Source organism: Melanostigma gelatinosum, assembly GCF_949748355.1.
Source record: "Melanostigma gelatinosum genome assembly, chromosome: 6".
Classification (NCBI taxonomy): Eukaryota; Metazoa; Chordata; class Actinopteri; order Perciformes; family Zoarcidae; genus Melanostigma; species Melanostigma gelatinosum.
Window position 1 is genome coordinate 22,106,486 of NC_136639.1, and position 20,917 is coordinate 22,127,402.

Consider the following 20,917-nt stretch of genomic DNA (forward strand, 5'->3'; position numbering starts at 1 on the left):
TCTGGATCTGTTCCTCCATCTGGTTCACCTTCCTCTGGTGCTCAGCCTGAAGTATGTCCAAGCTGTGTCGGTTCGTTGGAGGTTTGAATATAGAATCCAACGACTTCATCAGACAGCTGATCCTGTCGCTATTTTGAGTGGCAGATGTTTCAAAATGATGTACTTCTTGGGGATGAAGGTCCTCAACTTCATTTATCTGGTTGTATATGCTATCCATGGAACTTCCTGTTGCCGACATGATACGAAAAAGACTGACTAGAAGCTGTGGTGAACTTTTACTATGTCAAGCAGAGCTTTAGAATTGTGATGACGTCACAGATTCCTTTATGCGTCACAGATGGAACCCAGCTGTGATGCATGTACAATAACATTCCATCCCCATGGATACATTAAGGCAGGGGTTTCGAATCCGAATCCGAATCCGGCCCGCCACGTCGTTTTATGTCCGAATCCGGCCCGCCACGTCGTTTTATGTCCGAATCCGGCCCGCCACGTCATTTTATGTGGCCCGCGAATCCGCCAGCAAAAAAATAAAAATAAAAATAAAGATTTTTTTTTTCTTTTTTAAGTTAGACTTGTTAATAAAAATATCCCCATCGTCGAAATTCTGAGAGAGAAAGTCGAAGTTATGAGATAGAAAGTCAAAATGATGAGATACTAAACACACAGTCATAGAAGCAGCTCTTTGGCTGGTTACTGTACATTTGACATGTAAATGTATTGTGAGTATATTCAAGACTACTTTAAACGTGTCTTTACAACACATGAAATACTTCATGTGATTGTGCAAACGCACCCTTGAAAGGATTTTAAGCTTTGAACAAAGTTATTGTAATAACTTGTTTGATATTTGTCTTTGCTATTTTCTTAAATAGTTTGATGTTTGATCGAGTAATGTGGGTTTCTTAACACTAAATTAAAAGGATTAAAAGTTGTAATAACAGAAATGTGCTTAAATATATTTTTACATTTATATAACTGCATGTACAATATTTTTACACTTGAACAAACAATAATCAAATGCAGAGAGTTATTTAACAATATGTTACGAGTAGTTACATTTACAACCGGCCCTTTGTGGGCGACCATGATGCTGATGTGGCCCGGAGTGAAGATGAGTTTGAGACCCCTGGACTACAAAACCAACATGGCGTCCAGTCAAAGACTACACTGTAAAATGTGATTTTACTGGTTTGTTAATTTTAGAATATTATTCTGTCAGTATGAAAAAAGATTGTTGAAGTTGTCGCGATAACACGGAATCACTAGTTGGCAACAGCTCAATGACAAAACAAATGTTAACCTGAAAATTCACATTTAACTGAATTAGTAGTATAAATCAAGGATTAAGGAGGTCGTCATCACGTGTTTGCGAAAGTTATCAAAGTGCATTAAGGGGAATTGGCAGCAGACGTTGACTTTCCTCCCGTCCTGTACAGTTTTCGGACCAGCCTTGGGTGTCGTCGGCTCAGACTGTTTTCGAGGTGAGTGAAATCACAAGTGTTTATATATCAGTGATATACAAGTTTATATATGTGATGTATGAGCTATTATGCCATCGCAGGGACCAACATTAAGAGCCAGCAACAAGTTGCAACGGGCCAGTGAAGTTAAATGTTAAAACCTCGAAAAAGTAAAACTATCATTTAATTAAAATCATTTCCCATATTGTGCTCCACTCGCTGATACTTGAGTCTGCCCTGCCTGTCTGTCTCTCTACTTTAGCGGTGGCTGGTTTGAACTCGGACATGCAAGTGACTAACATTAGCCGCCCTTTTCTCAGTCAAACAAGCTAGTTCAGTCAAATACTGTCCTCCTGCGCTACTCAGCTGGTCCGAGATGCACGGTTCCGACTTTTGCCCTTTCAACTTCTGATGGTTCCATTTTAAATAGCTCGAGTCTTACTAGACTGCAGTAAGATAGTTGAACATCAACACCAACTTTAAAAAGTTGAACTTTGAAGGCCAATTCAAAATAAATCAGAATATGCCCGTGAAGACCTGTGGTGCAGAAAGTGTCTTCAGTTTCAAACATTTGTCGCAAAAAAGGATTTGGAAACAAATTGAATCATTTATTTCAGACTGAATCAATGAATACAAAAACATTTGGGGTTGGCTGACAGTGTGAAACCACAGGAAGTATTTACAAATGTGTTATCTACAAGAAGGAATGGGAAAATGGATATCGGCTGCCCCAAAACCGGGCAGAAATAGTGAGTGCTGGAATTGACACCGGGGCAGTCTGAACCACACGGCCAGTCGCTTCATCACACAGGTGGCATCACTGGTGTGGCCAACAGTTTATAAAACCTCCTGCTGTGACTCTCGTTAGACAGGAAATAAGAAACACAGTGATCATCGTCCACCATGAGATCCATTCAGCCCTCCGATCACTCAGGACTCGTCCCGGTCGCCTGCTTTCCTCTATTCTGCCTTGTTGGGCCGCTATTAAACAACTTAGGAAGCTTCTTCGTCGATCTTGGGTGCCAAGTAGTATTTGATGTGTCCCATATCAGCAATCTTGTACTCCACCACTGAAGAAAGACAAAAAAAGTTATTGCCACAGCAGTTCCTATAAACACAAAAAAAAGGACAGAGGCACTTACCGAGGGGGATATCGGCGGACATGCTGAGGGTGACCGTCTTAGACAGCGGCGTCGCCTTGGTGAAGAAGTTCAAGTAGTTCAGCGCAAAGATCAGCTGGACGGGTTCATTCATCTCAATAGTAACCTAAAAACAGAACGACTTGAAGTTAATGTCAATCGAACAATGGTTTCAGACCTTAAACAAGATGACATTGAATGAGCACAACTGGCCAAAGTCATTCTGTTACTAATAACCCAAACGTATTAGTCTGGCTCCAGCACTCGTACTCACTGCCTCGTCCTCTTTGTCTACGTTGCTGGTCTGGGACAGCTTGACGTTTCCTGTGCCCAGCTCTCCCGAGGCGGAGAACTTGACTCCGTCCTTGGCGCAGGAGATCATGACTGCGTCACCGATCTGGGACAGGTCACGGCAGATACGGGCAAACTCCCCAGAGGGCATCTTCACCACACAGCTGTACTCCTGCTCCTGGAAGGACAGACGGACAAAGAAAAGTCAGGGATGGTGTGGATGAAGTGTGCCGGCGCCAAAGAGACGGGGACAGGTAAGAAAGTGACTTACTGGAATACCGAGCTGCTCCACATCCAGGTCCATCAACTTCATCTCGTAGTCTGAGACTTTCTCCTGGTCTGTAAGAGTGAAAAGAAAATGAGGTAAATAAGACATTGATCCCGAAGAAACAGAGCTAATCCACGTCTGATGACGACGTCATACTGCTTCAATGTCAATATCTCAAAAACTTACTGAGCGTCTCAAACACCAGGGCGAGTGTGTCCGCATTGTCTTCTGCTCGGAGGGTGATTATGTCTTCATTTCCTGCGCACTTCAGGATTTTTGACATACTGTATGACAGGGAGAAAAAAAACATGTCAAATCACTTGAAAGAAAAAGTAGTAGACGGCTTTTGAGTCATGTGCTACTGCTCAAGTAGAAAAGCAATTTGATAATTTCCTCTTTGGTTTTAAGTTGCATTCAAACAAACTATTCATTGACAGTTAATCTGCTGCTTATTCATAATCATGTGATTTATAGACCAATTGTGTATTTAACATGTATACAGTGACGTTCTAAAATAAACCTACTGCTCTAAAGTACAGCAGGTGTGTGCCTCAACGCAAGTCATCAAACGCTCACCAACTAAAATGATCCATAACACTAGAGGCAGCAGTGCACCGGAAGTGGAAGTTCCCGGGTTGAACAACAACTCCCGCCGAGTATTTGGCGCTCGAATGACGTCGGCTTTCGAACTGCGACAAATGTAATGTCACTAACGACACTGAACAATAATTGTGTTAAACCAAACCAGCTGTTCATAAATAACATGTGAACACCATTTGGTTTTGACCCCGACAGTAAAGGGTTAACGGCTCAGTCCAGTAGAGAAACATGCCCGGGCAATTCTCCCAAGATGGCCTCTCTCTTTGTAAGCTTCACATATTAGACATAGTTATGCAAACAAGAGACTAAACTTACAATTTAGCCGCGAGCTACGTTACGTGTCCTGTGTGCACACAAACCAAACCTCCGCTGTTTTTACATAAATGTAAAGCAGCGCAGAAACTTTGACACGTCGGCCTCTCAAACTAAGTTACCTAACGTCACTTCAGGCAGCAGATGCTTATGCTAATTTATCGGCGACAGATTGAGACACAAGAGTACCATCTGCACTAAAACAGCGGTCTGTAACGTAGTGTGACGGTCTTCACCTGCTGAGGTTCACTCCCATGGCCAGGTTTCTGTCGCAGCGGTACGAGTCGAAGCCGTCGTGTCTCAGGGTGAGCTGGACCAGAGAGACGTGAGACGAGTCCATGCTCTGCAGGGAGATACCGGACGAGCTGACGTCCCAGCAGGCTTCTGTGATCAGGTCCTTCAGAGCCTCCAGCACCTTCTTCAGGATGGATCCCTGCACCAGGCGGGCCTCGAACATGGTTGATTTGGAGTTTTGAGTCTGCGTGGATTCTAACGAAGAGATTAGTGGGTCGCCTGTACCGTTACTCCGTCAGAGATGGTGAGACTGCTCTAAAAGTTCAGTCTTTGAGTTGTTAGCTGGCGGGAGCGCAGCAGGCAGAGGGAAGGTTTGAGCTGGAAGCGCGCGCTAACCTCAGCTTTTAATGACTCGGCATCTTTGCGTCACTTCCGTGTCCGTTGTCGGTACCTCCCAACCGCGAGTGAGCACTGATATCGGCCATCTTGGAGAGGACACAACAATCAACACAGAATAATACCACGTAATAACATGTTAACAATACAGGCATTATTATATAATATGGATAAAAAAACGTAAATAATAGAAATATATTATATAATAATTATACAAGTTATTTATATATTTAGCGTCGCACATACAAATTAAACACATAAAACAGCAGATGGTGAACTGGAAAATAAATTTAAATGTATTGCCTTAACAATTTTGAGGGGAATGTGAGACAAACCTTAAAATTAATGTAGGAAAAGCAGATTAAGGAACATCCGCAGACTCTTGATACAACTGTTATCAGCTTCCCCCCTTTTCACAAATGCACAACATTGAAACATCAAACCCATTTTTTTACACAAACAAAATACACTGTACAGTGTAGTCTCTCCTGCCATTGCAGCAATACATTACTAAAACTACATATGGACTGCATGTGGGGATACATAGAGGCATGAATGTACATATGTATAAGAGATATACATTGTTATTCTTCCCCTCTGATCACATATGTAATATGCAAAAATAATTATACGCAAAGAACACAGTAAACGTTTTCCATTTTGTTTTATTGATCAATGAGAGGTGACAGACAGCATCACTAGTCACACAACCATGTTCCCGGGGGGGTCACCGTTTAGAGACTATCAGACAGGATGTAGTTGGTTGCCATAGCGAGGATGGGGGCTCCTGTTGGGACACCGGGGAAAGGACCGCTGGACCCAGCGATGTCAACGTGGGAGTACGGCAGAGGTGCGCTGGAATCCACACCATGCTGCGTTGGATATTCAGAAATAGAAGTAATACAAGTTAGTCACTACAGTTCATGTTGTATTTTTCACACTTACGGATGAATAATAACAACTTAGTGTGACAATATATGAGCACCTTGTCGAGTCCCGCGGCCATGATGAGGAAAGCTGCAGGGGTCTGATGTCCTCGAGGCGTCGCGGAGGACGGCAGGTTGTTGCACTGCAGGATATCCTCGTACTCAGACTGTCCCTTGTGGAAGTCGTAGTCCTCTCGTCTGATACTGGACACCTCGAACACGTCGCCCAGCGCCTCTCCAGCTGCAGGAGAGCAGACCAAGACCACGAGTTAGTTAGTGGTGGAGGAAATGAAGCCGTCTGGAGCATCACATCACTATGAAGCAGTTGTGCTTAAAGTTGTTTATTGGATTTGATGAAGTCAAAATGGCGACATCAGCTGGGCAGTCCAAGTTCTTGCAATTATACAAAGACTATCAAAGATATGAGACAGGTAGAGCAGTGTTTTTCAACCTTTTCTGAGCAGAGGCACATTTTTTACATTAAAAAGATCCCACGGCACACCAACAACTGAAAACGTTACAAAATGACACCTTTTAGCATAATACAGCAGATATGGAGGGGTGTCAAACTCAATCACAGAGAGGGCCAAAATAAGAAATTGTGACTACGTTGAGGGCCAAATAGTCACCATTTAATAAACAGGATAGAAGGGATATTGGACAAAGTGCAAAAAGAATACATGTTTAGGTAGGCTACATTATTTTCTGCAGCTGTACCAGAGCCAGATGTTTGGCATCTTCTCTTGGCTGCCAGTTCATTAAAGTCTGGGGTTAGGTTCTGTGGAGACCCTCAAGATGGAGTGAAGGTGTGCATCAGTGAGACGACTGCTGTGTGGGTTTTTGTTCATCTTCATCACAGCTGCTCACACAGGTATGTGCTCCCAAACATGCAGACCATTTGAGCAGCATGGAGGCGGAGTTAAGGCATCGTTTCGGGGGTGAAGCTTGGAAACTGCAGCGCCCTCAGAGTCATACTTTGCCTTGAGTGCCATTACACTGGAGGTCTATCAGCTCCACAGGTGCTCTTTCCATGTCAACTGCAAATGGATTGCTGAGCAGTCCAAATTGAAATTTCTGAGCTGCAAAGTCGGCAAATCGCCGAGTGAACTCTGTGCCAAGTGCGCACAGTTTATCAGTAAAATGCGCAGTCGGGAACACAGCGGTGGAGACTTTTACTGCATCACACATGTCTGTGATCACACGTCCCCGTCCCTGAAGCTGGAGGTTTAGTGCAGTGAGATGCTTCGTTATGTTGCACAGAAAGCCAGCTAACATCGCCACTTTTCGTCCCGGAGCTCTGTGGTGTGGCGGGCCAGTTATGATAAACATATATTTTCTGGCGGGCCGTTGTACCGAGGGCCGGATATATGCTGACAATTTAATGACAAGTCTCTCAACGTGTTGATCCTTACGAGGCTTTTCATCTGGGTTATTTTGTCCAGGGCCCAGTTCAGAGTCTGCATTTTTCCTTTTCAAATATTTCTCCATCGCTGTTCGTCTTGTCACCTCTCCTGCGAGTCATTTCATTCTACTGTCCTACATTAACACGGTCATCATTGCGCTCCCTACTACCACCCAATGGCATGGAAGAGTAGTTATTACTTAGCCAGCCACTATGTTGCAGCTCAGCCGCTCAACAATGGCAAAGTATTTGCAACAACTAAATAACATTTGTTTAGACTCATGAAGTGAAATTGGACATTTTCCCATGGCACACCTGACGATCTCTCACGGCACGCCGGCGTGCCGCGGCACACCGGCGTGCCGCGGCACGCCGGCGTGCCGCGGCACACCGGCGTGCCGCGGCACATCGGCGTGCCACGGCACATCGGTTGAAAATCACTGAGGTAGAGACATGGGTGGCAAATAATGTATATATATATATATATATATATATATATATATATATATATATATATATATATATATATATATATATATATATATATATATATATATATATATATATATATATATTTCTTTATTATCAGCCAATCATTTCTAATCAATGACTCTCAAAAAAGTCAGAAGAAATGAATAAACAGATACAAAAGTATGGACTCTGAGCAGACTGAGCAGTAAATTCTAATCGGTTCCAGGCGGCAACCTCTGGTTCTGAAAAGTGATCCAATGCTGAAGTGTCTTAATTCATTCTTTCTAAAAGCCAGCAGGGGGCGACTCCTCAAGACATCAGATTGTATAGACGTCTATGAGAAAATCACTACTATATATTACCTCAGTAAACATCGTAAACATTGTGTTTATGGTCTAAAATGATAGTTTTAAGTCTTCTTGATGATTTATTAAGTGATGGTCCCATTTAGAGTCAAATAATAGACCACAAAACGGAATGCTTTAGGGCGGGGCTACCTTGTGATTGACAGGTCGCTGCCACGGCGTTGTCTAGTCTGGGAGTTGGCCGTGTGTTTTCAGTTCGTCAATGTTAATCGTCTTATTCTGTGTTTGTTATTCTTAGCTCCGCCATCTTGTGACAATTCTGGTTGCAAAAAGCCAAGATGCCGGCGGCCGAAATGCCAAATTTGTTGCTTCAAAATGGCCACAAACCAATGGACAACATCACAGTTACTATGTCAACTTCTCATATAGAGTCTATTATCAGTTCATCTGTCCAGGGGGCGTTTGTGCCAAATGTTAACCCCCAGGTGTTACAAACATATTGTGTTCATGAGAATGGACCGGACGGACAGACAACCCACAAGCATAATGCCTCTGGCCATGGCTGTCATAACAATGAACTTTCACTGTTACATTTATCTGTATAGTTTTCTCACCTTTCTGCCACTGAGCTGCAGTTTTGTTGCGATGGGCCGGTCCGTTATCCATGATGATCTACACAGAAAATGTAAAAGAGAACTCAGTACAAACAATGATTAATGCATTCTTTGTTATTTTAATGTTTACATATCAATATGTCCCAGTAGGTGGCAGTATTTCAGCAGTACTTACAGAGTAGTTGGGTCCCATGGCTCTGATGGCGTGACCAGTCAGAGTAGCAATAGTAAACAGCTGAGGAGACGTCTCACGTACCGCCTGCAGACAGACGATCAGAGTGAGAACGATAGAACTGCAGAAAATGAGTTACGATTTTAAAATGATTTAAGAAGTATTAATAACGGGATGTTCTGACCTTCTCCTTCATCTCACAAAGCAGGTCGACCATCACCATGCGTCCCTCGGCATCGGTGTTTCCCACTCTCACTCTGCGACCCGCACGGGAAACCACCAGCTCATCGGCCACGTAGCAGTCTGAGAAAACACACACAGAGGGGCTCCAACACTGATCCCACTGACAGAAATCCAAGCAGGAACGTGCATGATGGGGGGGGGGGAGAGAGTGGGATTCCACCTACCTGCACCGACACTGTTCCTCACCATGGCCATGGAGCCGACAACCTTCAGATGTTTTGGCTTCAGTTTGGCTAAAATCTAAAGAGCAGGAGGGGGTTAGGGAAAGAAGCGGTGCTGCAAAACTTAAAACTAATGCATGAAACTGAAACTCCATGTTGGGTGGGTGGGTGGGGGGTTAGTGACCTGGAAGAAGCCGGCCACAGCAGCAGCTCCACACTTGTCTCTGTGCATCCCAGCCATGCAACCTCCAGCCTTGATGTCGGCTCCACCAGTATCGTAGGTGATGCCCTGGAAAACACCACATATGCAGTCGGTCACACACAGACACCAAACACGCTAATTTTCCTTCATTACATTTCTCCATTATCTGCAGAAAATGTATTTCTCACATCACAAGAAGACTTCTTCAAACGTCTTGTTTATCCTTCCCATAGTCTGACAGCCAAAGATATTAAATGTACTATCATGTGAAAGCAGAGATGAAGCTGGAACCAGGAAATGTTTGGCATTTTTTGCTCAATAAATGATCGAAATAGTTGCAGTTCAAATTTTTCAGATAGACTAATCATTCCAGGTTCAGTTAAAAAAAGCGCGCATCTGTTTGCTCACATCATATTATTTGATTCACTGCTACGGTTCCACCTCAGGTGTCTTTCACCAAACTACAGATTGATAAAGCCATCATTCATCCAGAAGCGTTGTCGTGGTTCAGGACAGCAGTCGCTCAGAGTCTCCTCTCACCTTTCCCACCAACATGAGCGTCTTCTGGACCGGTCCCTCTCCACAGTACTGCAGCTTGATAACTCTGGCCTGGTGACGGGGAACGCCTGTATGAGGAGGACTCTATGAGTAAGTATGCAAACATCTTTTTAAAATAAATACATGCAACAGTGTTATTAAGAGATATAAACTAAATATGTTCTCCTACAGTCGGCACAGCGGTTGACGGCAGCCAGACAGGGATACTCCTTCTCCAGAACCTTCACGTCGCTCACCACTTCCACCTGGAGGTTAATAAACAGACAGTTAGGTTTCTACAATTTTGGGGTCAGGAACTAACCACCCACATGCTTTTCCTGGACTGAGACTAAAATGGTTTCTACACATTTCCCTGATTCCAAGGAGGAACAGCAGAGGACTTTCTCGTAACCCAACAATAAAAAGGATGGATCATGATATGCAGGTTGTTGCTACCTTCACGGGGCTGTCCTTGAAGAGTTCCTGGACATAATCAGCCACACGAGGAGCAGCCATGCGTTCGGGGTCTGAGCCGCCGATGTCTCGGCATGCCAGTCTGTGGAGGGGGAAACAGGGCAGCAGGTGGTGAATGAGTCAACGCCACCACGTGAGAACAATCTCAGCAGGGGGTGAGGCGACGCGTTTCCAACCCACCTCCCACTCTCCAGGGCATCGGCGAGCTCCACCAGTCTCCGTCCCTGAGCCTCCTGAGCCGCCCACAGACCCAGAACACACACCTTGTAGTCGGTGGCTTTCACGTTCCCCTCCCTCACTTCCAGCGGCTTTTGGGGGGGGGGGGGGGGGGGGGATAATTGTTTTTAATGTTAGCATGTTCACAGCTAGCATCTTATATCTAGGTACATGCAGATACAACCACAGAACACATTATATCACCTTTTTACAGTGTATTAGCTACGTAGTACTTCACATGACTACTTCTTTAAAACAGTCTACTCGCGGTCGGATCGTCCGGGGCGCATTAAGTGCAAAATGTGAGATATTCTCTCACCATGTAGAGAGCATGAAGGGCCCCGAGTGCAGCCACCATGGTGCTATTCTTGTAGTCCTTGTGTGGAGGGCAGACCAGCAGGGGGCGCTGCATGCCCGCTTTCAAGGCCCTGAAAAGGACAAGCAGGTGAGCAGACAGTCAAAGAAGGACAGACAAAGAAACCAGCAATATGAGACACTAAAGGGAGGGAGGTATAAAAAAAAATCAGCTCCTATCGACCGACCGTTTGATACCGTTGACCGCCGCGTCGCCGAAGCGCCTGACGTCGTCATAGTCGCGGTTCACCGGGCCGGTGGAGGCAAACACCAGGCGGTTACCAGGGAGACCAGGGACCTTCAGGACCACCACCTCCTCCCCGAGACCGCTGTCCACCTGGAGGGAGAGTAGAAGAGGAAAGTGAGACCACACAGCAACACTAGAAGAACACATGAAATATCAAGATGGGTGCTAATTCTGAGATTTGGAAGCAAAACTATGCCAGAGTTAAAACTTCACAATCTCATCCTCACGGTACTGTCGCTGTTTACAGGAGTAGTCAGAGCGGATCCTTTGAATTGCTGCAGTGTCTACTTGTGACCTACAGTCAAGTTGTTTTCGGCTCATCTATCCTGTTCACCGTCTTGTAACCGACGCTTCAGTAGAGAGGCGGGAAATCTGAATCTACCCCGAGTTCACGTTGGGCTGAACACTGGTGCTAATCTCCAAGTTGGATTCAGAAAGTACTGATATGATTACATTTTTTGCGATTATTGAAAATCCTGAATATATTTTGAAGAGAAAAAAAGGAGTATTTATACTCGGTAACTAAATTTAAAGTCACAATTAATCCTAAAAACTGTTTTTTCCAGTCCTACATGAGAACGGACTGTCATGTCAATGTGGTCTGGGTGTGATGAGACAAAGGGAGGTCAGGTGAGGAAATACATGTTTCTGTAGTAAGCGATTGGCTGCAGGTGGTGGAAGAACAGAGGCTTACAGCGCTGTAGTCCTGCAGCGGGGCTTTCAGACACTCGAGCTCAGAGGGCAGCGTGTCATGGCTCCTCGTCACCAACACGATGCCATCAAAGCTAAGAAGAAGAAGAAGACAACATCATCATCATCATGCACGAAATAACTTCCCAACAGCCTGGCAGCTAAAGAGGAAGTCCAGCGTTTCTGTCGATACTCACTTCTGGTTCTTGAGGTCCGAGGTCCATTCAACAGGCTGGATGCTGCACGGAGGAACACACAGAGAAAAGTCACTTCCTCTTGTAAGAGCAATGTCAGCAGTAGACAGAGTGATGCAGTTAGACTCAGCTTGTTACAATGCGGGTTGATGATAACAGAGAGGGTCAAAGTGTGAAAACAAGCAAGACCTTTGAGACCTGCTTTCAGCTGTTTCACCAGTTTGTGCATGAAGTTATAAAGTCGGATAACCAGTCTGTTTTTACACTCGCCAGACATTTCTGGCATCATGTGACACACAAGGGTAGCAGAGTAAGATTGAAAGTGAAATCTCTGGCAACAAAAGAAAAAATGAAAAAGCCTTTGTGTGCCCTTAGTGGAAACTGAATCCAGAAATTATTTGACTTTTGCAACATGAGGGGATCAGATGTTCTACTTCGAGCTGTGAATGATCACACAAATGAAGCATCACGGATATATCAAATGTCTAAATTAAACCGGTTGAATAAAGCACAGTATACAACAGCGGTGTGGGGGGATATCATATTTTACAAGCCCCTCTCTTGGTCTCTTGTGCACAAAGCGCATGTGGTAGAAGTCTACACTTTAGAAAACCGTTGCACCCATAACGAAAGAATCCATTTCATAATGAAAGCTGAATGAATCTCACCTGGTGCACATTTTGTCTTCCTTCTCTGGTGTTTTCAGGGCGACCAAGACAGCTGACAGGCGGTAACAACGGCTCCTTCCCCTCAGTCCTCTCGGGTTGATCACATGATCCTTTGGGACGCACTCGTGCTGCCTCCGATAGCTTCTCGCACCTCGTAATTACGAAATTTAAGTCGAAACTTTTCGTCCAACTGATATTATTTTTTTGTTCCCGTTGGAGTTACTTTAGTGTGTATGTGTGTGTACTTCTGTGTACTATCCAAATACGTGAAATTGTTAATCAAGCGAACGGTTGTTGCGTCAGGTTACGAAAGTTCCCACTGTACTTGAAGACTCATTTCAGGATACAGTAGGGAGTTGTAGTTCCCACAAAAGATTAAACGAACGACTAATCTGCATTTACATGATTATATGACTAATATAGGAATTATTTCGTTACATAATATAATATAAATCACGGCTACACTCTGTCATTAATCACCGTTGAGAAATATATCTCTCCTCTGACTGGACTGACCTCGTGAACTACAAACACTAACCGGAAGTAGTTAAAAGCAGCATTTTCTGTGCACAACCGGTGAGGTGAGTATCTAGAGACGGTACAAAGGGCAGGAAAGAAGTAGCAGCGGCCCCGGGCCTCTTGATATGGAGTTTTATCTCAGCTAAAAATCTAACTGCAAAGCTTCAGTTCGAGCTGCAGGTAGGCAGGAGTTAACCGCTACTGCTGCCGTGTTCACGCATTTATTGTCGTGATTATGATGATTTACAGCGATAGCGGGCACTGATAATTGTGCATTGTGGCACAATATGCTGACATGATTTGTACGTGATCCATTTCTGGGGCCTCCTCTCGACAAACTAGTTTGGCTTACATAGTTGAGCTAACACCAGAGCTCAACTATGTAACGTTAGCCAAACTAGTTTGTCGAGAGGAGGCCAAAACTTCTCCTTCAGAGAGTTAAAGTCAGAGGAGTTTATAAACATCATAGGCCTGGGGAAGTTCAGCAATTTGAACATACAATTGTATTGTTTTCTTTTTTTTTTTTTACAGTAATACACCAGAATTGTGTTGCCACAAGTTGTTTTTCATTACATTCAAGTGTTCAACTTCATAGGACCACTGCTAAAGAAATCAATTCATCGACTGGACTTCAATCACTGAAATGGAAAAATGACAAACTTTCTCTGGTTCCAACATCTTAAGTGTGCAGATTTGCTTTCTCTTGTATAGTTTTAAAATTCAGTACCTTGATTCGGAAACAATCTTGGGCACTTTGCACTATTTTAATTGATAAATAAAAAAATAATCATAAATAGGATGATGAGGTTTTGATGCGTGTGTGTAGATTTTGCGTTGACGTGAATTAAATTCTCTACTCGTCTGTCATCCGCTTTCTTTCCTCTCCTCGCGTCGCTCTCACTTCCTCGACAGATGAGACTTCCTCTTCGCTCCTTTTGCATCTTCAGGAGTTTGTTCCCTCAAAGGCGACCCGCAACGAACCCACAGAGACGAGGCCTGAGCGGTGCGGCGATGCGTCTGGTGCAGTTTCGACGGCGTGGCGACAGAGGGGGCGTCAGGGTGGGAGTGGAGCAAGGCGGCGATGGGCTCGGCGTGGTGGATCTGAAGGCGTTTGACCCCTCCATGCCCTCGACGATGAGAGAGCTGCTGGAGCTGGGGGACGAGGGTCTGGAGCGGGCACAGAGGTATCGAACGCATGCAGTCTCATTATTACGAAATATATTTGTGTTCCGTTTGGACTCGTAAATCACTGTCTTCTTCCTTATTGATCCTTATAATCTTCCTTAATTGCTTAACTTCATCACTAAATCATTGTCTTCCTCCTCATCATCTTCATGAATCATCGGCACGGTTACCGTATCCGCCCTAAATCATCACGTTTTTCCTGAATAAATGTAAATCAACAACCTTCTTGTTTGATCATTCTAATCGTCTCATTCTAATCGTCTCAAATCATCGCCTCGTTTCTAAATCACGCTCATCGTTAAACGCAGATGGTAAATCGTCTCTTCAATCATCGTCTTGTTCCTGCATCAACACCATTTCCCCAAATAACAACTTCCCCTTCTTGAGGAATCATCTTCCTCCTAAATCATTAAAAGCATCTCATCTTTGTGGTGAAACATCTTCCTAAATGGGCTTGTTAGAGTAGCATCTTCTCCCTCCATCCTGTCTTTGTTCCTTCATCTACCTCAGCTTCCTCACTCTTCCTCCTCCTCCTCCTCCTCTCCTTTAGAGCCCTGTCGTCTGGTCGGTGTGTGGTGGAGCGGTCAGACCTCCAGCTGCTGTCTCCTGTGTTGGCCCCAGAGAAGGTGGTGTGTGTAGGTATGAACTACAGGGACCACTGCCTGGAGCAGAACGCCCCGATTCCCAAAGAACCCATCATCTTCAGCAAATTCCCCAGCGCCATCACGGGGCCATACGACGACATCATTCTGCCCTCAGAGAGCCAGGTGAGAGCGAGCGGCCAAGCTTTCTTTATATGTCACTATTACAAAGGGAAAAATAGGTGAATTTTAATTACATTAATAAAAAAAAAAGTGGAACAGGGCGATATGAGAAACAGAGAAGACAATAAGGGCGGAACCTAAGAAGTTATGAAATCAAGAGAAAGTCAAAGATGCCTTTTTAAAGTTGTGCAATGATTTGGTTTGTTGGACGTTGCAGGGACCTTGACTTTTCGGCCTTAAGCTCTGAAGATCGGTAGCTCCTCTCGGTGGTCTGAGCCCACAACAACTTAATTCTAATGTAGTGTTGAACTTTGTTTCCAAAGAGCTCTTCAGAGCCGTCATGTGGATCATAGGTGTGAGCAGCGACTTTATTGCACTGCATTGCACTCAAATCAAATGTCACTACAGACTACAAACCTGCGTTGAACTAGCGTGTAGTTTGTACTGTTGCACTTGCTTCCTCTCTTGCCTGACTGAAGGAGGTGGACTGGGAGGTGGAGCTGGCCTTTGTGATTGGACGAGGAGGAAAACATATCAAGGTGAGCGTCGCATCATCACATCCGGTGGCCTCGCTGGTGGAAGAGCGCCTCTGACTCCGCCTCCTCTCTTCACTCAGGAGGAAGACGCTCTCTCCCACGTGGCCGGCTTCACCGTGGCCAATGACGTCAGCGCGCGCGACTGGCAGATGAAGCGCAACGGGAAGCAGTGGCTGCTGGGGAAAACGTTCGACAGCTTCTGTCCGCTCGGCCCAGCCTTAGTGACCACCGACGCTGTAAAAGGTGAGCGGGACCAGGAAACCATGGCAGGGAGAGAGACACAATGTGGTGAATCACATGATGAATAGATTGGCGAAAACATTCCTGATGCATGTTTTATCATATTTTAGATTATGGCAAAATCAATACAGAATACATAAAAACATCTGATTAACCTTTGAGTCAAGGATATAAATCTTCAGGTTGGCATCATAAGGTGTACTAAAACCATCAGCGTAATAAAAATAATACGGGCTACTGTTATGTTCCAATTGAACATTTACAAGCTTGTGATAAGCAAATTAAATGTACGACTTTTAAAGATTTACCACCTTTTTCACGGTCAAACTGGTCAAAGATGACAGAAAACCTGCAGGGAAGTAAAAGAAAGCAGAATATTTATTAAGCCCAAGAATGTATTGGCATTTCTGTCACATCTGTCGATACTTCCAAGCATTACATTATGATACATTTTAATAATATAATCACATAATGTTAACTGGACCCCGATAAGCTGCACAAAATTGAAGGATTAACCAATAAAAAAAATCATCATGAGATGAGCTTCCTACAGAAAAACAATCCAAAAAAACAAATCTCATGTTGCTGCCTTTGGCAGGCAAGAACACACATTCAGGAGCTGTGTAAATTAAACTCAGGTCTTTCTGATACCGTCCCCTCCAGATCCTCACCGTCTGGGCGTCCGCTGCCTGGTTAATGGAGACACAGTCCAGAGCAGCAACACCGATCAGATGATCTTCCAGACGGAGGCGCTGGTCGCCTGGGTCTCAAAGTTAGTCCACTCCGTCTTTCTGCAACTTCACACAGATTTACATAATATACTGCATACACAACTTTGACATTTTTCTTGCTTCAGTAACTCCAGCTCAGAGTGCTGAGTTTACATTCAGAAAAATTATGAAAATGTGTCAGAAATTAATCCAAAAGAGGAGCGCTGTGCGTGCAAATGGACTCCGTTCTTTAAGGACCTCCAAGCTGGAATTACATGCTTCAACTAAGACCTTCCCGCCACCACTGCCACCCTGTTTGCCCCGAAGGCACCCTGACCAACTGGAGCGTTCTCTGATCCGAGAGGCCCGTCTCCTCCCTCGGAGTACACTCACTGGTGACGATGCCCACGGCCCCTCTCACAGGATCTCTGTTCACTCAGGGAGACTTTGGGGAAGTTGTGCGTGATTGTAATCTGCTGACCAAACTCTACGAGACACACTTTCCACAGTCAACAGCAAGTCATGTGTGTGTTTGCGTGTTATTTTTTCTCCTGTCAGGTTTGTGACTTTGACTCCAGGAGATGTTTTCCTGACGGGCACTCCTCCAGGCGTGGGTGTGTTCAGAGAGCCACCTGTATTTCTCAAGGTGATTTAATGTGGCAAACTGACAAAATGCATATAGGCTAAGATGCAGTTTAAGAGACTCTGCATCGTGTGCAGTGATTTAATAGACAGAGAGGGGGTGGTTGCATTTAGGAGGAGTAAAAGTTATATTTTGACAAACTGTCTTTCCTTCCAGAAAGGAGACGTGGTGGAGTGCCAGATCGACCAATTAGGCTCCATTATCAACAAAGTGGTGTAAACTGCTGAGAGCAGCCACGATCCATGAAGGAATGTCAGCTGTTATACAAACTGCACTGCCGATCGACTGCTTCACACAATGAATTACTATTTCCACAAAGTGTCATCATTGATTTTTCTTCTGATAGAATCTTTTATTTTTCTGAGTGTTTTTATTGGTGATGCTACAGTAATTGCAAAGGGAGGAACACGCGGTATTTTTACTCCAGGAAACGGTGTAATTACGTGACTCGATGTGCTGTTTGCAGCTCGACCTCAGCTATTGAGTCAGTCATCGCCAGCTGTAACAACACCCCTCTATCAGCGGCCGCCCACTCGTGCTAGAGGACAAACTGAACCTCAGGACTCTTTTTAATGATGTTTATTCATGATGAATTGTATATAATAACACTGTTCGACTAGCTTAGAGGATTCAAGCATAAAAAGTGAAGAATTTAAGCCAATTAAAAACATGCCGTCTACAAAATGAGTCTCCTTCATATTGCGTTGGGGAGAAAATTCTTCATAATTGGAGGTTATTGGTGTTGATCGAGCACTCAAACCAACGACCCTATAAGTTATGGCCTCCTTAACTCCCCAAAGTTCACATCTGTAAATGTGAAGAGCGAGTTGACAGATATATTCAAAGGAACTCCTGAAATAAGTTACTTTGCATCATAAAACAACAGTCTTGCAATAAATCTTACCTTCATTAAGATTAAAGTGTTTTAGAGAGGTGTTTATTCAACTATATGACAGTTTGTGGTGCATTGATTTAATGAGCGGTATCTTTAATATTTAGTCTACCGACATTGTGATGGACAAAGTAAACACTTCTCAGTAAGACAGTTGAATCCACACCTCAACAGGATTATTGTCGGACGGTTGTATTGGACTGATTGAGTGTAATCTTAAACTGTATCCCAGTACTACTTAGTAATTGTAGTATATCCAAAACTTTATAGAATACTATTTCTGCATTATACAAGAAATCTAAATACTTATCCGTTTTATAGCAACAGGGAATCACACAATGTTTACACCGTACGTTGATCAAGCTGGTTGAATGACTTTTTTTTAGCTTATAGACAGACTGTTTTTAGGATGCTGTACTTTGTCAACCTGCCTGCATCAGTGTGCAGTGTAGCTTTCACACCGAGCTGCAGTGAGGCATGTGTGCAAAGCACTGAGGCCCTGACACTCTGTTCAACACCGGGTGGCAGTAGAGTTTCACAGCTTTTGGTTTGAGTTTAAATAAAAAGGACAAAAACAGCCGCGCTGGCTCACGACTGTGTAAACGGACGCATCCGAGGCATCGATTTGTCTCCACGTCTCGGTGTTAAAAGGTCCACGTCGAAACAGTCTCTCCTGAGGTCTGAGTCAGCACACAAAGATCTACATTCAGGAGGAGCGCAAGCTACAATGATGAACTGTTTGGGGGAAATCGTATTTATGAGAAGCAGCATAATATACGAGTGTAAAGCATTTAGTAACCAGTCTGTGCACAAGGAACCCATTCAGCTCGTGTGTGTAGTAGGCACATTTCTTTATTGTCTGCCTGAACATTGAAGTGTCAGCCTGAACATTGCTGAACTGATCAACTTGAGAACAAAGCAGAACTAAACTTAATGTTCGCGTTACAAACTAAAACTTCTGCGGCCTTCGCTGCAACATAAACATGGTCGAAAACACGAGCCGCACAGAATCCTCACAGCTGATTGCAGGGACTTCATAACACTCGTCTCCTGTGGCTTTATGCTAATGCTATTACTAAAGATAAACTTAAAATCAGTGTCTCATCACTGAAAAATCTAAATGCAATTAACCTAAAGGCACGAGCGTCCCTGCTCAGCATGCATCTCAACACCGAACACGAGCTTCTCTGACGCGGGCAGAGGATGAGGTCAGACTCTGCAACACAACAAAGCCCTTGAGTCACGCCGCACAGTTAAACACATTAATTGAAGAGGTACTGGGAGATGAAGCGCTGCAGCTTCCGCCTGTTTTCCAACGACTCGAACAAAGGGCCGACGCCCAGGAAGACGCCTCCTCTCTGACGCTCCTCCGAAAGGACCTGAGGCGAGCACAGACACAGCGCTGTCAGGGCACACGCAGCCGTGACGCCTTTTTATTTACTCCCCTTTATTTGAACACTGCGAGCTCGGAGCCTTTCTTATCTTTAGTGGGGTTTTTTTTGCACTAGGCCGAATAAAAAAAAACACAGAAGTAATAACAGAGATAAAAACAAGAACAGCAGAAAACTGTGAAAAATAATAAGGTGAAATGGAGCCAAGCTTCAGCCTTTTCTGTTGTTTTACAGGTTTATGAACACTAGAAGCCCCCCCCCCCCCCAGGAGTGGAATTAGATGTGGAATCCTTTAGACAAGCTGGATAACGACCATTTCTGACTGACAACCTTGATAAGAAAGTTAATAACGGCCTCATGAGATCTGTGCAGATATATGGGTCAATGATGCTCTATTTTTAAAAGGCAGTGGTTCCCAACACACAGACGGATGGATGCAGATCTACTTCATTGAGTTGAAAGGCTTAGTGGTAAATTGTGAGAGCGGGGAACTTGTGCCGAAACCCTGATGAATATCTCTGGATAAAAATAAAAGACTTACGAGGGAGCTGCTGTGTCCTCCATTTTTATTTTATGACTAGAATCGGAGAGTTTCTCTTCAGTTCTCTGATTTTAACTCGCCGTTTATCAGCTACATTGCCCTCCTCTTTATTATTCCTTGCTGCTGTTTGCAGAGTCTGTGCAGATGGAGATAACAGACGCTCATTCAAACCATTTGCTTTCCTTCTTGCACTTTATGATAAAAAGAAAAACTTTTGCCCGTTAATCCATCGCAGTAAACGGGAAGCCTTGATCTGAACTCGTCAAAGTTGAGTCCTCGGTTCATTGTGCCTGAGTGGAGTGTTTTCATATCAGGTCGCCTCACAACTAGGGAAATATGTCACAGAGGAAACGTCAAAAATCACCTTACAAACAGGTTCCCCCGCATTCAACATATTCATCTCACTTAGCAAAATGTACTTATAGGGATTGCTCGGTATTATGGGAAATAAACGTGGCCGCTTTCTGGCTGAGAGTTCAGCAAGATCAATACCACTCATGTCCGTTTGGTTCATACGAAGCTACTGCCAGCAAGCCATTAGCTTAGCATAAAAACAGTATCTTTCATATCTGCTGGATAGTTTAATATATAAAAAAGAAATATATCATATTTTAGAAGCTGATCATATAATGTGTGTAAAATAATTATCCATAAAGTGACTAGTACTCTTCAATTGTGCTACACCTGCGTTAACGCAACCCAAACACTGTTTTTCAGCTTTGAGAGTTTCCTTCAGTTTCATGCGCGCAACTACAAAGACTGTTTGTTACGCTCTGAAGCGCTGCCAAAACACGGGTGACCTACACTCAACACTGTGCATGAACGCATCATGTGTAGCGACAGAGGAAGCACTAAAGCTGCTGCTCTGCTAACACGCTGCGTCGTGTAAAGAGCAGCATGAAATGGATGCACTTCAA

The 20,917-nt window shown here is 44.2% G+C and overlaps 4 protein-coding genes across 5 annotated transcripts in view; 1 reads left to right on the plus strand and 3 right to left on the minus strand.

Moving 5' to 3' along the window:
• Positions 1-2,045: 2,045 nt before the first annotated feature.
• On the minus strand, positions 2,046-4,687 carry pcna (proliferating cell nuclear antigen). The gene is made up of 6 exons (XM_079269940.1): positions 4,310-4,687; positions 3,348-3,445; positions 3,165-3,232; positions 2,877-3,071; positions 2,606-2,729; positions 2,046-2,533 (listed from the first exon to the last, which is right to left on the minus strand). Exons 1-6 carry the CDS (start codon positions 4,528-4,530, stop codon positions 2,457-2,459), a joined length of 783 nt encoding a protein of 260 aa, XP_079126066.1. The 5' UTR covers positions 4,531-4,687; the 3' UTR covers positions 2,046-2,456.
• Positions 4,688-5,350: 663 nt separating this feature from the next.
• Positions 5,351-12,679, minus strand: LOC306778286 (putative aminopeptidase W07G4.4). The gene is made up of 16 exons (XM_079269746.1): positions 12,580-12,679; positions 11,915-11,956; positions 11,722-11,812; positions 10,969-11,117; positions 10,746-10,854; positions 10,391-10,518; positions 10,193-10,292; positions 9,927-10,002; positions 9,740-9,825; positions 9,182-9,286; positions 9,001-9,076; positions 8,778-8,896; positions 8,597-8,680; positions 8,422-8,479; positions 5,689-5,870; positions 5,351-5,575 (listed from the first exon to the last, which is right to left on the minus strand). Exons 1-16 carry the CDS (start codon positions 12,588-12,590, stop codon positions 5,438-5,440), a joined length of 1,554 nt encoding a protein of 517 aa, XP_079125872.1. The 5' UTR covers positions 12,591-12,679; the 3' UTR covers positions 5,351-5,437.
• A 473-nt stretch (positions 12,680-13,152) lies between these two features.
• Positions 13,153-17,909, plus strand: fahd2a (fumarylacetoacetate hydrolase domain containing 2A). Of its 2 annotated transcripts, none has more exons than XM_079271044.1 (8): positions 13,153-13,160; positions 14,011-14,282; positions 14,834-15,050; positions 15,527-15,586; positions 15,664-15,826; positions 16,487-16,595; positions 17,092-17,179; positions 17,333-17,909. In XM_079271044.1, the coding sequence occupies exons 2-8, from the start codon at positions 14,011-14,013 to the stop codon at positions 17,393-17,395; spliced, it is 972 nt and encodes a 323-aa protein (XP_079127170.1). In that variant the 5' UTR covers positions 13,153-13,160; the 3' UTR covers positions 17,396-17,909. The 2 variants fall into 2 exon arrangements, with proteins under 2 accessions (XP_079127170.1, XP_079127169.1); XM_079271043.1 differs by lacking the exon at positions 13,153-13,160 and adding an exon at positions 13,181-13,278.
• An 813-nt stretch (positions 17,910-18,722) lies between these two features.
• Positions 18,723-20,917, minus strand: part of gpat2 (glycerol-3-phosphate acyltransferase 2, mitochondrial) — a 104,367-nt gene continuing 102,172 nt past the window's right edge. The window contains exon 24 of the mRNA XM_079269548.1: positions 18,723-19,447. Coding sequence (XP_079125674.1) covers positions 19,331-19,447 — 117 coding nt within the window. The 3' untranslated portion in view covers positions 18,723-19,330. The remainder of the gene's footprint in view (positions 19,448-20,917) is intronic.